Source organism: Tachyglossus aculeatus, chromosome 16 (genome assembly GCF_015852505.1).
Source record: "Tachyglossus aculeatus isolate mTacAcu1 chromosome 16, mTacAcu1.pri, whole genome shotgun sequence".
NCBI lineage: Eukaryota > Metazoa > Chordata > Mammalia > Monotremata > Tachyglossidae > Tachyglossus > Tachyglossus aculeatus.
In genome coordinates this window covers 7,707,977-7,726,909 of record NC_052081.1, presented here as the reverse complement: position 1 = coordinate 7,726,909, position 18,933 = coordinate 7,707,977, and the positions used below count along the sequence as shown (strand labels likewise).

At 44.2% G+C, this 18,933-nt stretch overlaps 2 protein-coding genes across 4 annotated transcripts; one reads left to right on the top strand and one right to left on the bottom strand.

Annotated features, from left to right (window-relative positions):
* The first annotated feature begins 542 nt into the window (after nt 1-542).
* On the top strand, nt 543-18,933 carry ANKRD45 (ankyrin repeat domain 45). 3 transcript variants are annotated; one of them, XM_038758678.1, is made up of 6 exons: nt 2,551-2,631; nt 6,642-6,975; nt 8,122-8,289; nt 14,317-14,411; nt 15,106-15,244; nt 17,044-18,933. In XM_038758678.1, the coding sequence occupies exons 1-6, from the start codon at nt 2,554-2,556 to the stop codon at nt 17,076-17,078; spliced, it is 849 nt and encodes a 282-aa protein (XP_038614606.1). In that variant the 5' UTR covers nt 2,551-2,553; the 3' UTR covers nt 17,079-18,933. The 3 variants fall into 3 exon arrangements, with proteins under 3 accessions (XP_038614607.1, XP_038614606.1, XP_038614605.1); XM_038758679.1 differs by lacking the exons at nt 2,551-2,631; nt 17,044-18,933 and adding an exon at nt 543-567 and having other exon boundaries at nt 15,106-15,791; XM_038758677.1 differs by lacking the exon at nt 17,044-18,933 and having other exon boundaries at nt 15,106-15,792.
* On the bottom strand, nt 9,152-12,874 carry TEX50 (testis expressed 50). The gene is made up of 2 exons (XM_038758680.1): nt 12,390-12,874; nt 9,152-9,652 (listed from the first exon to the last, which is right to left on the bottom strand). Exons 1-2 carry the CDS (start codon nt 12,711-12,713, stop codon nt 9,347-9,349), a joined length of 630 nt encoding a protein of 209 aa, XP_038614608.1. The 5' UTR covers nt 12,714-12,874; the 3' UTR covers nt 9,152-9,346.

Sequence of the window (18,933 nt, the reverse complement as noted above, 5' to 3'; positions counted from 1 at the left end):
CCCCCTCCCTTTCCCCTTCCCCCTCCCCCCTCCCTTTCCCCTTCCCCTTCCCCTTCCCCTTCCCCTCCCTCACGTGGGTTCTAATCCCGACTCCGCCACTTGTCTACTGTGTGACTGGACAAGTCACTTAGTAATAATAATGAAGATGATGATGGTATTTGTTAAGCTCTTACTATGCGCAAAGCACCGTTCTAAGCGCTGGGGGGGATACAAGGTGATCAGGTTGTCCCAGGTGGGGCTCACAGTCTTCATCCCCATTTGACAGATGAGGTCACTGAGGCTCAGAGAAGTTAAGTGACTTGCCCAAAGTCACACAGCTGACAATTGGAAGAGGAGGGATTTGAACCCATGACCTCTGACTCCAAAACCCGTGCTCTTTCCACTGAGCCATGCAACTTAACTTCTCTGTGCCTCAGTTACTTCATCTGTAAAATGAGGATTAAAAGCGTCAGCCCCACCTGGGACCACCTGATCACCTTGTATCTACCCCATAGCTTAGAACAGTGCTTGGTACATAGTAAGCACTTAACAAATACTATTATTATTATTCCCTCAACAGGCCATGAGGTAATCAGGGCTGTTTACAAAGCCAAGCTAAAGCCTCCCCTTTTCCTCTGCTCCCACTCCCTCCCTCTGCCCTACCCACTTCCCCTCCCCACAACACTTGGGTCTATTTGTACATGTTTTAATTCTTTATTTGATTAATGATGTATATATATGTATACATATAATTCTGTCTGCTTTGATGGTATTATTATAATGATGGCATTTGTATCATTACAATGATACAATGCCCCTTCCTTCCTCTCCCCCTCGTCCACCTCTCCATCCCCCCCATCTTACCTCCTTCTCTTCCCCACAGCACCTGTATATATGTATATATGTTTGTACATATTTGTTACTCTATTTATTTTACTTGTACATATCTATTCTATTTATTGTATTTTGTTAGTATGTTTGGTTTTGTTCTCTGTCTCCCCATTTTAGACTGTGAGCCCACTGTTGGGTAGGGACTGTCTCTATATGTTGCCAACTTGTACTTCCCAAGCGCTTAGTACAGTGCTCTGCGCACAGTAAGCGCTCAATAAATACGATTGATGATGATGATGATTTGTTAAGCGCTTACTATGTGCGAAGCACTGTTCTAAGCACCGGGGGGGCGGGGATACAAGGTGATCAGGGTGTCCCACGAGGGGCTCACAGTCTTAATCCCCATTTTCCAGATGAGGGAACTGAGGCCCACAGAAGTGAAGTGACTTGCATAAAGTCACACAGCTGACAAGTGGCAGGGGCGGGATTAGAACCCATGACCTCTGACTCCCAAGCCCTGGCTCTTTCCACTGAACCACGCTGCTTCCCTGACACCTGTCTACTTGTTCTGTTTTGCTGTCTGTCGTCCGCTTCTAGCCTGTGAGCCCGTTGTTGCCGAATTGTACTTTCCAAGCGCTCAGTACAGTGCTCTGCACACAGGAAGCCCTCAATAAATACGATAGAATGAATGAAAGTGGAGTCAGAGGTCATGGGTTCGAATCCCGACTCCGCCACATGTCTGCTGTGTGACCTTGGGGAAGTCACTTCTTGCTATGTCAGCTTCCCTCAAAAAAATCTTTATCTTATTTCTTAACCACAATTGTGGACCACTGTGGCTCCGTGTGCTAGTTGCAATAGAATGATTTTGCTGTTTTTTAACCTGACTTTTTCACTGGTAACAGTTAGGGAAAATTGCTCAAATAGAGGTTATCATAATAATAATAATGAATGTGACCCTGAGAGGTTGAAGAGCATTTGAGGTCCTGTATATATGTATATATGTTTGTACATCATCGTCATCATCAATCGTATTTATTGAGCGCTTACTATGTGCAGAGCACTGTACTAAGCGCTTGGGAAGTACAAATTGGCAACATATAGAGACAGTCCCTACCCAACAGTGGGCTCACAGTCTAAAAGGGGAATTTATTACTCTATTTATACTTGTACATATCTATTCTATTTATTTTATTTTGTTAATATGTTTGGTTTTGTTCTCTGTCTCCCCCTTCTAGACTGTGAGCCCACTGTTGGGTAGGGACGGTCCCTAGATGTTGCCAACTTGGACTTCCCAAGCGCTTAGGACAGTGCTCTGCACACAGCAAGCGCTCAATAAATACGATTGATTGCTTCTCAGAGCCTCAGTTCCTTCATCTGTAAAATGGGGATTAAGACTGTGAGCCCCATGTGGGACAACTTGATCACCTTGTATCCCCCTCCAGCGCTTAGAACAGTGCTTTGCACATAGTAAGCGCTTAACAAATGCCATTATTATTATTATTATTATTATCCCTTCAGGGATACCACCTTTCTCCCCAGTCAGGGGGGCTAAAGTGGGCCCTAGAGGAGGAAGCGGAGGTAGACTGGAGTCCCTTTTTGTTTTTATTTTGGGTCGGATTTTGGGGTTTTTTTTTTTTTCAGTTCTTTGTGTTGAAGAGTAATTTGTGTTTGGGCCGCGGGGCGGGGTTCCGGCGGGCCTCGGGAAGGAGCCTGGGGCCGGCGCCCCCCGAGGGCGCGGTTGCTATGGCAACGGGAAGAAGCATCGGCCCCCGGGGGCGCGGTTGCCATGGCAACGGGAAGAAGCCGCGGCCCCCGAGCACGGTAAGGCGGCGGGGGGCCCGGGGGGCCGCTCAAAATGGCCGCCCAGCCCCCGGACCCCTCTCCTTCCCCTTTCCCTCAGCCCGGCATCTTGGGTGATAAATAATGATAATAATGATAATAATGACATTTATTAAGCGCTTACTATGTGCAAAGCACTGTGGAGGCTACAAGGTGATCAGGTTGCCCCAAGGGGGGCTCCCAGTCTTCATCCCCATTTTCCAGAAGTGAAGTGACTTGCCCAAAGTCACCCAGCCGACAATTGGCGGAGCAGGGATTTGAACCCATGACCTCTGACTCCAAAGCCCAGGCTCTATCCACTGAGCCACGCTGCTTCTCTGATCGTCGTGGGCCGGGCGACGGGGCTCTTGGTTCGCAGTCATCAGAAAAATTGTGGTCTTTCCTTCAATCAATCAATCAATCAATCAATCGTATTTATTGAGCGCTTACTGTGTGCAGAGCACTGTACTAAGCGCTTGATAATAATGGCATTTATGAAGCGCTTACTATGGGCAAAGCACTGTTCTAAGCACTGGGGAGGTTACAAGATTATCAGGTTGTCCCTCGTGGAGCTCGCAGTCTCAATCCCCATTTTACAGATGAGGTCACTGAGGCCCAGCGAAGTTAAGTGACTTGCCCAAAGTCACCCAGCTGACAATTGGCGGAGCAGGGATTTGAACCCATGACCTCTGACTCCAAAGCCCAGGCTCTATCCTCTGAGCCACGCTGCTTCTCTGATCGTCGTGGGCCGGGCGACGGGGCTGTTGGTTCGCAGTCATCAGAAAAATTGTGGTCTTTCCTTCAATCAATCAATCAATCGTATTTATTGAGCGCTTACTGTGTGCAGAGCACTGTACTGAGCGCTTGATAATAATGGCATTTATGAAGCGCTTACTATGGGCAAAGCACTGGGGAGGTTACAAGATTATCAGGTTGTCCCTCGTGGAGCTCGCAGTCTCAATCCCCATTTTACAGATGAGGTCACTGAGGCCCAGAGAAGTGAAGTGACTTGCCCAAAGTCACCCAGCCGACAATTGGCGGAGCAGGGATTTGAACCCATGACCTCTGACTCCAAAGCCCAGGCTCTATCCACTGAGCCACGCTGCTTCTCTGATCGTCGTGGGCCGGGCGACGGGGCTCTTGGTTCGCAGTCATCAGAAAAATTGTGGTCTTTTCTTCAATCAGTCAATCGTATTTATTGAGCGCTTACTGTGTGCAGAGCACTGTACTAAGCACTTGATAATAATGGCATTTATGAAGCGCTTACTATGGGCAAAGCACTGTTCTAAGCACTGGGGAGGTTACAAGATTATCAGGTTGTCCCTCGTGGAGCTCGCAGTCTCAATCCCCATTTTACAGATGAGGTCACTGAGGCACAGCGAAGTTAAGTGACTTGCCCAAAGTCACCCAGCTGACAATTGGCAGAGCAGGGATTTGAACCCATGACCTCTGACTCCAAAGCCCAGGCTCTATCCTCTGAGCCACGCTGCTTCTCTGATCGTCGTGGGCCGGGCGACGGGGCTCTTGGTTCGCGGTCATCAGAAAAATTGTGGTCTTTTCTTCAATCAATCAATCAATCGTATTTATTGAGCGCTTACTGTGTGCAGAGCACTGTACTAAGCGCTTGATAATAATGGCATTTATGAAGCACTTACTATGGGCAAAGCACTGTTCTAAGCCCTGGGGAGGTTACAAGATTATCAGGTTGTCCCTCGTGGAGCTCGCAGTCTCGATCCCCATTTTACAGATGAGGTCACTGAGGCCCAAAGAAGTGGAGTGACTTGCCCAAAGTCACCCAGCTGACAATTGGCAGAGCAGGGATTTGAACCCATGACCTCTGACTCCAAAGCCCAGGCTCTATCCACTGAGCCACGCTGCTTCTCTGATCGTCGTGGGCCGGGCGACAGGGCTCTTGGTTCGCAGTCATCAGAAAAATTGTGGTCTTTTCTTCAATCAATCAATCAATCGTATTTATTGAGCGCTTACTGTGTGCACAGCACTGTACTAAGCACTTGATAATAATGGCGTTTATGAAGCGCTTACTATGGGCAAAGCACTGTTCTAAGCCCTGGGAAGGTTACAAGATTATCAGGTTGTCCCTCATGGAGCTCGCAGTCTTAATCCCCATTTTACAGATGAGGTCACTGAGGCACAGTGAAGTTAAGTGACTTGCCCAAAGTCACACAGCTGACAGTGGTGGAGCTGGGATTTGAACCCGTGACCTCTGACTTCTTCAGTGCTCCCTGAGTGCCAGGCGAACTGGACTGAGCGCTGGGGCTGAACCAAGCAAAGCGGGTGGGACCCAGTCCCTCGCCCCACGGGGGGCTCACTGACTCAATCCCCATTTGACAGATGAGGGAACCGAGGCCTAGTGAAATGACTCGCCCAAGGTCACACATCTGATACCCACCACGGTCATTCATTCATACAGGTGTATTTATTAAGCACTTACTGTGTGCAGAGCACTGTACTGTTTGGGAAAATACAGTTCAACAATAAACGGTGACATTCATCATCATCATCATCAATCGTATTTATTGAGCGCTTACTATGTGCAGAGCACTGTACTAAGCGCTTGGGAAGTACAAATTGGCAACATATAGAGACAGTCCCTACCCAACAGTGGGCTCACAGTCTAAAAGGGGGAGACAGAGAACAAAACCAAACATGCTAACAAAATAAAATAAATAGAATAGATATGTACAAGTAAAATAAATAGAGTAATAAATATGTACAAACATATATACATATATACAGGTGCTGTGGGGAAGGGAAGGAGGTAAGATGGGGGATGGAGGGGGGACGATGGGGAGAGGAAGGAAGGGGCTCAGTCTGGGAAGGCCTCCTGGAGGAGGTGAGCTCTCAGCAGGGCCTTGAAGGGAGGAAGACATTCCTTACCCACAACGAGCTTACAGTCACTTCACTTCTCTGGGCCTCAGTTCCCTCATCTGTAAAATGGGGATTAAGACTGTGAGCACCACGGGGGACAACCTGATCACCTTGTAACCTCTCCAGCGCTTAGAACAGTGCTTTGCACATAGTAAGCGCTTAATAAATGCCATTATTATTATTATTATTACAGCGGGGGGGACAGACATCAATGCAAATAAATAAAATGACAAATATGTACAAAAGTGCCGTGGGGCTGGGAGGGGGGAAGAGCAAAGAGAGCAAGTCAGGGAGATGCAGAAGGGAATGGGAGATGAGGGAAAATGGGGCTTAGTCTGGGAAGACCTCTTGGATGAGATGGGCCTTTAATATCCCGGCTCCGCCACATGTCTGCTGTGTGACCTTGGGCAAGTCACTTACCTTCTCTGAGCCTCAGTTACCTCATCTGTAAAATGGGGATTGACTGTGAGCCCCACGTGGGACAACCTGATCATCTTGTATCCCCTCCAGCGCTTAGAACAGTGCTTTGCACATAGTAAGCGCTTAACAAATGCCATCATTATTATTATTATTATTATTATTATTAATAAGGCTTTGAAGCGGGGGGAGAGAAATTGAGGATTTGAGGAGGGAGGGCATTCCAGGCCAGAGGCTCAACGTTGGCCGGGGCCTGCGACGAGACAGGCGAGGTGGAGGCACAGTGAGATGGTTAGCACTAAAGGAGCGAAGTGTGCTGTCTGGTTTGTAAAAGGAGAGAAGTGTGGTGCAGTAGGAGGGGACGGGGTGATGGAGTGCTTTAAAGCCAATGGTGAGGAATTTTTGTTTGCTATGGAGTTTTTTGAGGAGCAGGGGGACACGTCCTGAACAGTTTTTTAGAAAAATGATCGGGGCAGCAGAGTGAAGTATGGACTGGGGTGGGGAAAGACGGGAGGCTGGGAGGTCAGCAAGGAGGCTGATGCGGTAATCCGGGCAGGATAGGATGAGTGATTGTATTAACGTGGTAGCAGTTTGGATGGAGGGAAAAGGGCAGATTTTAGCCACGCTGTGACGGTGAGACCGACAGGTCATCCGTGGGTTCGAACCGCCCCTGAGATGGCTTCCAATCTGTGCTGTTTTCCCCTCAGCGTCTTGTGGAGGCAATGGAGTCAGAAGAACCCCAGGAGCCACCCCAACCGTTGGACTCCCCAAACCCAGCAACATCTGAAGAATCCAAAGAGCCCAAGAAGCTGGCTGATTGGAACCCTCTCCTGAAGCCTGCGCTTACTGGAGACGTTGAGGGGCTGCAGAAGATTTTTGAGGATGCCGAAGAGCCCCACCAGGGAGAGGCCATGCAATTGCTCTTGGAACAAGATGTCGCTGGGAGGGATTTGTTGTATGCAGCGTGCATGGCTGGGCAAAGTGAAGTGATCAGAGCCCTGGCAAAATACGGGGTGAACCTGAATGAAAAAACAGCCAGAGGTATTCTGCACCTTTTCATTCATTCATTCGGATTTACCAAGCCCTTACTGTGTGCAGAGCACTGTACTAAGCACTTGGAGAGCACAATTTGGCAACAGAGACAATCCCAACCCAACAATGGCTTTTCATTCTTATCCTCTTTTAAGGAAAGCTAGTTTCTGCCCCGTGAGTTTTCATATGCAGTATTTTTAATCCACTAAATCTGTAGACTCTTCTAGGCCTTTACATGTAGAGTACAATGTGTGGCACATAGCATTTAACACATACAATAATAAAAATAAATATGATACTATGCTAAAATACGTGTTCTCCCTCCCAGTTAGCTTGTAAGCATCTTGAGGGCAGATATCGTGACTACTAAGTAATAATAATGGTAGTTGCTAATCCCCAAGCACTGGGGTAGATACAGAAAAATCAGATAAGTCACAGTGCCTGTCCCTCACTGGCTCACAGCCCAAGTTGAAGGAAGAAGGATATTTTAGCCTTATTTTATATGCCAACTTGTACTTCCCAAGCACTTGGTATAGTGCTCTGCACACAGTAAGCGCTCAATAAATACGATTGATTGATTGATTGAAGCACAAAGAAGTGATGTGATCTGTCCAAAGTCACATAGCAAGGAAGTGGTAGAGCAGAGATTAGAACCCAGGTCTCCTAGATTGAAAACACCTGCATTAGATTGTAAACTCCTTGAAGACAGAGTTTGTGTTTACCAACTCAGTTGTACTCTCTTAAAAACTTAGCACAATGCTCTGCACACAGTAAGCATTAAGTATATATTAACGGATCGATTGATCCTGTCTCCCAGTCTTGTGCTCTAACCACTAGGTTTGCTGCTTCTCTAGGTCTAAGTATGCTCTCCCAAGTGCTTAGCTCAGTGCTGTGCCCACAGTAGGTGTTTAATAAATACTATTGAATAATAAGCAGAGCGGCAATGATGAGCCACCATCTTTCACTACCCCTCTGTTTCTGAGTGTTTCTCCTTCCCAAATGGTTTTGCCTCTAATCTGGGGTCTTTCTTTGACTGGATCTCTGTACCAGCCAGGGGAAGTGCAGTCTTTTTGCTTGCAGCAAATAAAATATTTTCAAATAACGCTACTGTAAGATACTAAGGGCCCGACTGAATTTGTTTGCATTTGTTCCTAGGTTATTCGCTCTTACACTGTGCTGCAGCCTGGGGCCGCCTGGAAACTTTGAAAACCCTCGTCGACTTGGACATTGACATCGAGGCAGTGAACTTTCAGGGTGAAAACGCTCAAGCCGTGGCTGCTCGGTACTCCCAGGTGGAATGTGTAGAATTCCTGAAATGGGCGGGTAAGGCACCTTCCGAGGCCTCGGCTTCCTGGTTTAGGGAATGTAAGAATTTCCCTCAGATCCCAGATGCTTACTTTAGCATCTATCATCGCCTGAATCTTGCTCCATAGTCTTTCAGCTAGGGTTGATTTAAGCTGCCTCACCCAAGGGCTGCCAAAGTACAGTTCCCTCCTTGGACGGTCCCTTTTATTCGTGGAAGGAGGCAGCTCCAGTGACTCTTTCCAGCCCAGTCACTCCCTCTCCTTGCCATCACTGAGTCCTAGTTTTCCCCTAACTCCATTGGTCCCTTGCTGCTCTCTTCTCAACTTCACCTTCTCCATTCCCTATCCCTATCCTTCTTGATCTCTCAGCTGCCTTTGACTTGGTCTCCCGCTTTAGACTGTAAGCTCCTATGGGGCAGGGAACGGGTCTACCAACCCTGTTGTATTGTACCCTCCCAAGAGCTCAGTACAGTGCTCTGCACACACTAAGTGCTCAATAAATACTATTGATTGATTGATTGGACCACTCCCTCCTCCCGGTGATGCAATCTAATCTCCTTTTCACCAACCCAGGTATTGTTTAGTTTCCTCCCTACCTCTGGTCATTATTTCTTGCCCTCTTCCTCGCTGGTTCCACTTCCCCTGACCGTGGGTCCCTTCAGGGCTCTGTTCTGGGTCCCCTAATTTTCTCACTTCATACTCACTTAATAAAGCTTTTCCGCCCGACAGCTTCAACTACCACTTCTAGGCATGTGACTTCCACATCTGTTTTGTCAAATTATTTAGTACGTAATAAGTATGAATAAATACCATAACAGGCTTTCCCCCCATCAAGTTTTCCCTAAATCAGGGCTTTACTGAATGCCAATCTAATTCTCTTTTAGTGGAAATGTTTATTCAGTGCTTAGTAGTTCATGTTATAAAACAAGACAACTGTCTGCCCAACACCACGTTAGTCAAGCACTTTCGTTTTTAACTGAATGAAATTTCTTCATAAGGAAGACTCTGTAAAGAATGTTTAAGACAGCGCAAGTGGAACGAAAGAATGCTTCGTATCCCAAATAGATTCCGTTCTTTTAGAAGTTTACGTCTTTGTGGGAAGTGTTCAAGATAGAGGGGGGAGAGTGTGAACAAACGGTCGTGGTGGGAAAGGGCCAATCGTTTTCAGCATCTTTCTTTTTTCCCTTGACTTGGCCGGATTTGGATTTTTGGTGGTGGTGGTGGTGGTGGTGGTGGTGGCGGCGACGGTTGTTTGGTTGTTCCAGGTAATTTGTTAGAATTGATATAGTCTTCACAAGCCTGGAGAGGATCTGATCTGTCCTTTGGAGGGCTCCAACTGGTAATTTTTTATTTAAGAACTCTGTGGAAGGGTCCACTCCCAGCTGAAAAGGAGAAAGAAACAATGGAGTGAAGTATTTTTGTTTGAGACCAAACCTAAATTGATTCCTTGTCTTTTAAAATCAGATTGTAATAACCCATTCTCATAGGTTAGGGCTATGTTAGTAGGCCATTTCACAAGAAATGGGGTCAGGGCATTTCTTCTTTAGAGAAGCAGTGTGGCTTAGTGGATGGAGCTCGGGCCACGTTTCTGCTGTGTGACCTCAGGTAAGTTACTTAACTTCTCTGGGCCTCAGTTACCTCATCTGTAAAATGAACGAATGAAGAGTGTGAGCCCCATGTGGGATAGGGACTGCGAACATCCTGAGTCATTCATTCATTCAATCGTATTTATTGAGCACTTACTGTGTGCAGAGCACTGTACTAAGCGCTTGGGAAGTACAAGTTTGCAACATATAGAGATGGTCCCTACCCAACAGCGGGCTCACAGTCTAGAAGGGGGAGACAGACAACAAAACAAAACATATAAACCAAATAAAATAAATAGAATAAACATGTACAAGTAAAATAAATAAATAAATACAGTAATAAATATGGGGAGGGGGAGTAGGGGGAGAAAAAGGAGGGGGCTCAGTCTGGGAAGGCCTCCTGGAGGAGGTGAGCTCTCAGTAGAGCTTTGAAGGGAGGAAGAGATTAATTTGTATCTATCCCAGTGCTTAGAACAGTGCTTGGCACTTATTAAGAATATACTTAATAATACTTATTATAGTATTTATTTAAGTGCTTACTCTGTGCCCAAGTACTGGGCTCAGCTTTGTGGTGGATACAAGCTAATCAGGTCAGATTCGGTCCCTTGTCACACAGGGGTTGGCAATCTAAAAGGGAGGGAGTACAGGCCTCATCCCCATTTTCTGGTGTGGGGGACTGAGGTACAGAGAGGTTAAGCGACTTGCCTACGGTCACACAGCAGGCTAGTTGCACAGCTGGGACTAGAACCCAGGTCCCCTGAATCCAAGACCCATAGTCTGTCCATTAGGCCCCACTGTTTCTCTTTAGGGGCCCTTAAGAGAAGTGCTTTTTTGGGATCCCTGAAAGATAGCGAAGAGTCCTATCCCGCCTCTTTTGATTTACAGGAAAGATAGCCTCATGTGGGAAATCCTGAAATTAACCCTCTCTCTTGGCCTGTCCCATTACTTTCAAATTGGTCATTATTCAATGTTTCTGTTACATAATAAATCCACTGGGGATCGCTCACAAGTTTGTGTTTAGAGCAACTCCTAGAACATTACAATAAACGGGCAGTAATACTAATAACAAGAGCCATCTTGCACTCTTCTTCGCAAAGTAGGCATCTAAATCAACCTTTTTAGATTACTGGGGAGGTGCTATTTCCACTTTCAGAATGTATTTGGGAAACTGCAGGTTTTTCTCTCTTTTTTTTTCTTTTCTCTCCTTTGAGGCTCCCAAGGGCGTAGCCACTCTCTCAGGAACTGAAAAGGGAAAAGCAAGCAGGTGCACAACATTGAGAGGATCCCAAAAGGAAATGGAATGGCAACCACTAATTTGGTGGCAGAATTCTTGCCCCCATCCTGCTTCACATCCCCAGTTATCACTTTGGGCTGTTAGGGTTGGTGGAGGTACACACAACCCAAAGACACAGGGCCCCTGCCCGGAACTATGGAGAAGGCCTCTTTCCCCCACACATTCCATCCCAAACCTGTGGGCGTCCACTCTACCCTACCAAAGTAGGAGAGACAGGCTCCCTAGCGATATTTCATTCGGTTAACTCCTTTATTTTGGGGAGAACAGAATATGTGACAAATATTATCTAGCTCATTTTCACACTATCTGTGGAATATGTAGGTAACAAATACCAGAGCCCAGGGTTGGGAGTCGGGAGAACCAGAATCTAGTCCAGAATCCGCCACTTGCCAGCTCTGAAATGTGGGGCAAGCCACTTAACCTCTCTGTGCCTTAGTTTCTTTATCTGTAAGATACCTACTCTCTCTTTCTTTTTCTCTCTTTCTCCTTTCTCTCTTTCTTCCTCCCTCTGAATGTGAAACCTGTGTGGAACAGAGACAGCGTGCAATATTTTGATCTTGTATCAACCCCAAGGCTTTGACCAGTGCTTGGCACATAGGAAGTGCTTAATAAATGCCATCTAATAATATTGACAGGATAGACAGAATGAAGTTATACATTTTTCATATTTATAATTAGAAGATATTATTTTTTTTTACTATCTAGTTATGTACGTCTTCTTGAATGATAAACTTTTACCCGTCACTTAAAACATTTAGGGCACAGTACCATAAAATCATGCCTGATAACAAAATGAGTCAGGCATGTTGGTTTTACTGTCATTAAGTCCTGACTTATACATAAAAATCTACTCAAGGACTGATTCCATCCCCCTTCAATCTGATTACCTGGGCCTTTTCCCCAAGCAGTGAGCACAGTGCTTTGGCATACAATAACAGTTTAACAAATGCCACAATAAAATGGGCTCCCCAAATGGGTGGTTGACTTATCATTACGGTTGACTGTTTAATAACCACTGCAGTAGGGATTTTTGAACTAGACTGTAGGCTCGTAGTGGGCAGGGAACACTTCTACCAATTCTGATATATCATCCTCTCCCAAGCTCTCAGTACAGTGCTCTGCACACAGTAAACACTCAATAAATAAGATTGATTGATTGATTGATTGATACGTGCCCTGTCCAAATACGCACCCATCCCATAAACTTATTTTCACTTAAAAGTTGCATTACAAATTCACCTTCAAATGCCGCTTCCATCTGATCCAGAGAGAATATGTAGTTAGAGAAGCCAGGATAAAACACAGACTCTTCAGAAGAGTACAGAGGGCAAACATACAACTGTAGAACGGCTTGAGGGTGGGAAAACTGCAGCACATTTTCTCCAAAGGGAAAGGCAAGCAGTAAGCTGAAGGAGGAAGGGTAAGCTTCAATTTCTCCATATCTTCTGGAAGAATCTCCCATCCAACTTTGGCCCAGGGTACTTTGTCACAAAAACAGTGACTCTCTTTGAACAAGCTCGCAGACCAGATTAGAAGGATGAGACCGAGCCCTCGACGAAGCATCTTTCTGAATGGAAAAAAAAGTCACTGGTCAGTTAAAACCTGGGGCAGAGATCCAGCAGAAAATGACCCTTGAAATGCATAGCAAATTGCCTCAGGCTCAGTCTTAGACAAGATAATATTTCTGCCTCCTCACTTTCTGCCAGATGACAACTACAATTCTGTGGGCCAGCAGAGCTGTAACTTAGTGACCAGTGTGACATCATCAGCCTGGTTGGTTCCTTTCAAGAATAGCTCTATCTGAGAATTTTGTGGAGGGCAGCTTTAGAATCAGAAGATGTTACCTAACCGCCCACAGTAATAATAATGATAGTAATCGTGATGTTTGTTAAGCACTCACTAATGTGCCAAGCACTGTACTGAATGGTGGGGTAGATACACTCACATCAGACACAGTCCCAGTCTCCCATGGGGCACGTAGTCTGATGGGAAGAGAAACCAGGGATTTGGTAATAGTTAAGCACTCACTGGGTGCAGAACCCATTTTGCAGGCAGGGAAATTGAGGCACAGGGAAGTTAATGACTTGCCCAAGGTCATATGGCAAGCGTGTGGCAGAATTGGGATTAGAACCCAGGTATTTTGACTTCCAGTTCTGTGCTCTTTCCCCTAAACCATGTTGCTTCTGATAACCTTGTGTAATAATAATAATGATGGCATTTGTTAAGCGCTTCCTATGTGCAAAGCACGGTTCTAAGTGCTGGGGGGGATAAAAGGTGATCAGGTTGTCTCACATGGGGTTTATAGTCTTAATCCCCATTTTACAGATGAGGTAACTGAAGCCCAGAGAAGTTAAGTGACTTGCCCAAAGTCACATAGCTGACCAGTGGCGGAGCTGGGATTAGAACCCATGACCTCTGGCTCCCTAGCCCGTGCTCTTTCCGCTGAGCCACGCTACTTAGAAATGTTTTTTTTTTATTGCTAAATGTTTAGTGGCTTCATTAGAAAGAGAAAAAAGAATATCTCAATTAAAATTTTGTAGCTGAACATGGGCTACAGAAACTGTTCTCCCACTTCATCATGTAAAGTCGTAGTGTGGTTATCAATGTGACCCCATTAGATTGGGGTATGCCAGCTGTAGGTCATTGAATTGGTTAAGATTGAGCCTCATGTGGGACAGGGAATTTGTCTGAAACAGTAATCTTGTATCTACTCCAGTGCTTAGTACAGTGCCTGGCAAGCACTGTAGTAAGCGCTTAATAAATATCACAATTATTTATTAGTTATTATTTGAATGGAATTAATTGGAAAAGTGAATTGTCTGCCTCAGCCCAAATTTGCATTGCATTCCCTGATCGATTCCACAAGGTCAGCAATTTCGTTTCTTCTATGCTGTATATTGTCTATTAGTCTTTTGCTTAAAGAGAAATAAAAACCCTCATCCGAAACCACTTGGAAGGTGCTAGCTTTCTAAGAGATCACTTTGGCAAGAGAAAAATCTCCAGGTAGGAGAACCTTTCCTGGCAAAACTTCCCTGAAAATCCCACCTCAGGTATAGTCAGTATAGTTCCTTATTATAGTTCCAGCTTTCAGCAAATAGTTGTGCAGATCTCTGATTATTTTCTAACTACTTTCAATTTTAATTTTTTTCTTGGACCTGTTTTTCAGATGCCAAGTTAACTCTGAAAAGGAACATTGCCAAGATCCAGGCAACTATGGCAGACACAGAGAAGGTGCAGGGAAAACTTAATAAGGAAGACAAGGTATCATCCCGAACTTTGAGGATTGCCTCTTCTGAAGCCTGGGCCCTTTCAATCAGTCAATCAGTCATATTTATTGAGTGCTTACCCTCCGTGTCCCAGCTCTTACCTGGTTTTCTGTACCCCCACTCTGGCTTTGCAGTTGGCACTGTTTTGATTGGCTCATTCATCAAAATGTCCTTAAATGAAAACCTAGTAACGATGGCAAATAATGGCGTAGAAGTGTACGAGTCCATGTATCTTTTCTTGAACAGCAGATTTTGGTACTCTCAAACTACTTAGATATAGCCTTTAAACATGGATGTCAAAATGATCCATTACATTCTTTTCAGGTATCAGTATTCTAGTCATCATAATCAATCAATGGCATTTATTGAGCACTTACCTTGAACAGAGCACTGTACTAAGTGCTTGGGAGAGTACAATACAACTGACTTGGTAGACCCGATCCCTGCTCTCCAGGAACTTTCAAACATCACAATTATTTCTTAAAGGTGCTCTAGTAAGCCAAGGAGAAAATCCTTTTCTGGACAAGGTGGGAAATACCTTGGAGTAAGTTTGATAATGTAAATTGGAGACTATTCACTTATTGAGTCCAGAGGACCCTGGGCACTGAGAAATGAAAATCAAAGGTATAGTAGCAAATAAAAGTCATATTAAAATTTTGGAGAATATTTTCTCCCATTTTCCTTTCCAGAACACTGCTCTTAATGCTTGCCGGGCAAAAGCTGACTGGTTGGAGACCCATAAGGAGTCTTCTATCCAAGAAGTTCTGGAACAGAAGCAACATCTGGACGATATCATGCAACCTATTTTCTTGAAGATATTTGCACCACGTGAGTCCTGGGTGACAGACAAGAACAAGGGCCAGAAAAGATGAAAATTAACATCCATAATGTTCCTCAAACACTTTGATTTTGGCATCTTGATTTATACCGCTATTAATCATTCTAGACAGCATAATCTCTCTCTTTACCTGGTTGATATTTATTTAGAATGCCGTTCCCCGGAATTCTCCCTGAAGTCAATTCTAAGTAAGACTTAGCATTTACCCAGGGTATTAGGTAGAAGTAGATAAGCCAGCAAATATTACCATTTTGGACTCCCTGGATCATAGAAATCCCAGGAAGCCATGACTGTGGGATAGTCAGTCAGCCAATCGTATTTATTGAGCGCTTACTGTGTGCAGAGCACTGTACTAAGCGCTTGGGAAGTACAAGTCGGCGCTGCAGCAGTCATCAATCCCCAGGTTACAAGAGGTCATCATCAATAGTATTTATTGAGCACTTACCGTGTGCAGAGCACTGTGCTAAAGGCTCAGGAGAGCACAATACATCAATTCCTTTCCCACAGTGAGTTTACAGGAGGCACAGTCTATTGCCGCCGAGTCAAATCATCGTATGCCTGCGTGTGAAATACTGTGTGCGGTTTTGGATGATTTATTTGAGGAAAGGCAGGGAGCCAGGCTGATTAAGAGGATGGAGAAACTTTCACACAGAGAGATGGAAAAGATGAGGGTTCTTCATTCCTGAAAGAGGAGAATGAGAGGGAATGTAAGTGAATAATGAGTTGATCATCAAATCCCAGAATAATAGGATGAGGGGAAGTTTGAAGATGGTAAGCTCAAAACAAACAAAACAATCAGCACTTAGTGCTTGACACTCAATAAATACAATTATTAAACAGAGAGAAACACTTCCCTCACACAGCAATTGGCTAAATGTATGAAATTTGTAACTAAAGGAAGTTGTGCAGATTGAAAATATCATCAGGTTCAAGAAGGGCTTTAGTATACTAATGGATGAGAGAGCCTTAGGATGGATGAAAAAGAAGGCAATCATCATGTGATTCCTGCAAGTATTCTGTAACCTCAGTTGGGTTCAGAATACTGACCTGGATGTTTCATTGGTCTGATCCAGTAATGACGCTGTTCTTGTGTCCACCTAATGTTCTTATGTCCTTGGAGATTTTTAAAAAACTAGGACTGGCAACCTTTAGTTAGTTTTGAGTTGGTTAGGTGTTAACTTGCCTAAAAATGGGGTCTAGGGCCAGCTTAAGACATTTCTCTACCCATGGCAAAGAGAAAGGGACAAAGAAAGCAGTTGGATTGAGAAATGAAAGTCAGGAAGGGAAAAAAGTTGCCCCTAGCTAAACAGTGGTCCAAGAAATTGCTAGATTTGCCTATGTGGTGGAGCCAGTCCTGGGAGGTCCCTTTCAGTTGAATTATGCCATCATGTGAAAGGCATGAAATTCTTGAGAAGTTCACCTGAACACTTTCATCTTAACAAAGGAAAGTGAAGGCCCAAGAGAATAAGAGGTTTGTACAAAATGACTCGGTAGTTGTCTTTATTGCTAAATGAAATATAGTGAGGGGCTACAAATGGATTTGAAAAACATAATCAGATGGATGTTTTTCAGAGAAAATGCAGTCTTTAGGATCTAGGTGAAATTGTGAAAATGCTTAGAATGGGGAATGGCATTAGTCCACAAAATGTTCCCCCCATGTCCAATCACTGATGGACTCTGGTTGGGAAACATAGCTATCTGGCTTTTCTCATTATTTCCTTAACTAGCTTACTGAAGATGTGGCACTCGAATGCAATTAAATGCCTCTTTAAAATGTGCTTACTTTCAGGTCCGGTTAAAAGTGCCAGATCTGTGGTAAACTGAACCACACCGGAGAGCAAGCTATCCACAGTCCTACATTCTCAACTGAAGAGATGTTAAAAAAAAATTGATGGCATCTAGCTAATTATCAGAAAGTAGATCCTGCAAGTGCCTATAAAAATTAGGAAAAAAGAGGTTTTAATAATGAATTAAGGTTTCTAAATAAAAATCCTCACTTTTTTACTCTGCCTTTATGGCTTGCTAATCAAACACATTTTGTGGTTTGGGGAATTTTGGGAATTTGAAACACAAAGGCTATTCCTTTGTCCACTTTTTACTTCCTCTCAATAGTGCCCTTTTCTTCAAACTCTAGTGGGGATGTTTATCTTCTCATGAAGGCTACATTACACTTCAGAAATGAATTAAGGGAGGTTCATCCTAATTAAATAAGTTTCAGGGACAATTAACCCTCTTCAACTATTTCACCTATGTCCAGGGACAAAGCTACCCGGGAATTTCAAAAAGTGGAACCCACAGAAGGTGAGTTTTCCAGGAGACTTTGAGGCAAGCAAACCTTTGCAACCAAGCAAACTCACTTGGGTTGGTGAGGATACTCCAGCTGGATGGAATTCCTTCTTTCCTGCCTGAAAGTTATGATCATAGGCTAGATTTAATCATGAGTCAAGGCTGTGAATTTGATGCTCAAGTTTTTTCCCATTTTGCCATGCATGTAGCCTAAGATACAACCCAAGTTCTGTTTTGGAGTCTTCTTGCATGTTTCTTATTTCTCCTTTAGATTATGTATGTTTTTAACTTTAATTAGTCAATTGTATCTACTAAGTGCCTTCTGTGTGCAGAGCATGATACCAGGCACTTGGACAAGTACAGTAGAATTAGTATACACAATCCCTGCCCTCAAGTAGCCTTCAGTGAAAGGGGGAAAACAGAACCCTAACAAATTACAGATAGCAGGAAGTAATAGAGTATAAAGATGTGTACATAAGTATCGAGGAAGGGTGTGACTACACAAGTGCTTAGCTGGTGTGGAAATACTGAAGTGGCAATAGGTGGATATAAAGTGAGGAGATTAGAAATGAATGGAGATGGAATTTAAGAAGGGCTTTGTAGGTGGGAAAAGCATTTCTGTCATGTGAAAGGGGGAGGATTTTAGCAAGAAATTAGGGGTGGGAGAGATGAGCGTGGGGCACATGATTCCATAGTTAGATTCCAGTTGATGATCGAGGACACCCTCTCCCATTCTACTTAACCAAGTCATGGAACCATCTGGTTTCTCAAGTTAAATTTTGGCAAAAGTATTTCCAAAAACAAATGTAAACACCAGGTGGTTTTTTTTAATCTAACTTCAGTTTTGTAAAATATAAAAATATTTAATTTTGATAAGTGTTTTTAATATGAGTACCCGCACTTCCTGGACATATTATTTGACCTGTGCCCTCATGCCAAAGTATTGGTTTACCTGGTAACCTCTGCTTTGTTGAATGGTTTCTCTTAGACCCCATTCATGAGGGCAAACAGTACATATGTCTTTATTATTCTGAAATGCAGCCAAGCAGGTCAAGATAACCATTGGGAAGTCAGTTGACAGGAATCAAACAATCGCATTTTTGAGCACTTACTGTGTGCAGAGCACCGCACTAAGTGCTTGGGAGAGTACAATATAAGAATATAACAATCACATTCTCTGTCCACAATGAGCTTACAGTCTAGGAAGCAATGCCAATTTGATGTCAAGGTAAATATAGTGTCCAAGTTATGATCTAAACAGTAGTTTTGGACCTGAAATGAATTGTATCTACACTAGGGCTTAATACAGTTCTTGGCACATATAAGTGCTTAACAATACCCCAATTATTATGTCACATCCTGATTCTGAGCCAGTTTCATTAACATCATCTAT

Bases quoted from the DNA above. Each gene is read 5' to 3' on its own strand.
- ANKRD45 (XM_038758677.1), top strand. From the start codon at position 2,554: ATGGCAACGGGAAGAAGCATCGGCCCCCGGGGGCGCGGTTGCCATGGC. The intron at 6,976-8,121 runs GTATTCTGCACC...ATTTGTTCCTAG, and splicing joins GAATGAAAAAACAGCCAGAG to GTTATTCGCTCTTACACTGT. The intron at 14,412-15,105 runs GTATCATCCCGA...TTTCCTTTCCAG, and splicing joins AACTTAATAAGGAAGACAAG to AACACTGCTCTTAATGCTTG.
- TEX50 (XM_038758680.1), bottom strand. From the start codon at position 12,713: ATGCTTCGTCGAGGGCTCGGTCTCATCCTTCTAATCTGGTCTGCGAGC. The intron at 9,653-12,389 runs GTGAATTTGTAA...TCTCCTTTTCAG, and splicing joins GATGGAAGCGGCATTTGAAG to CTGGGAGTGGACCCTTCCAC.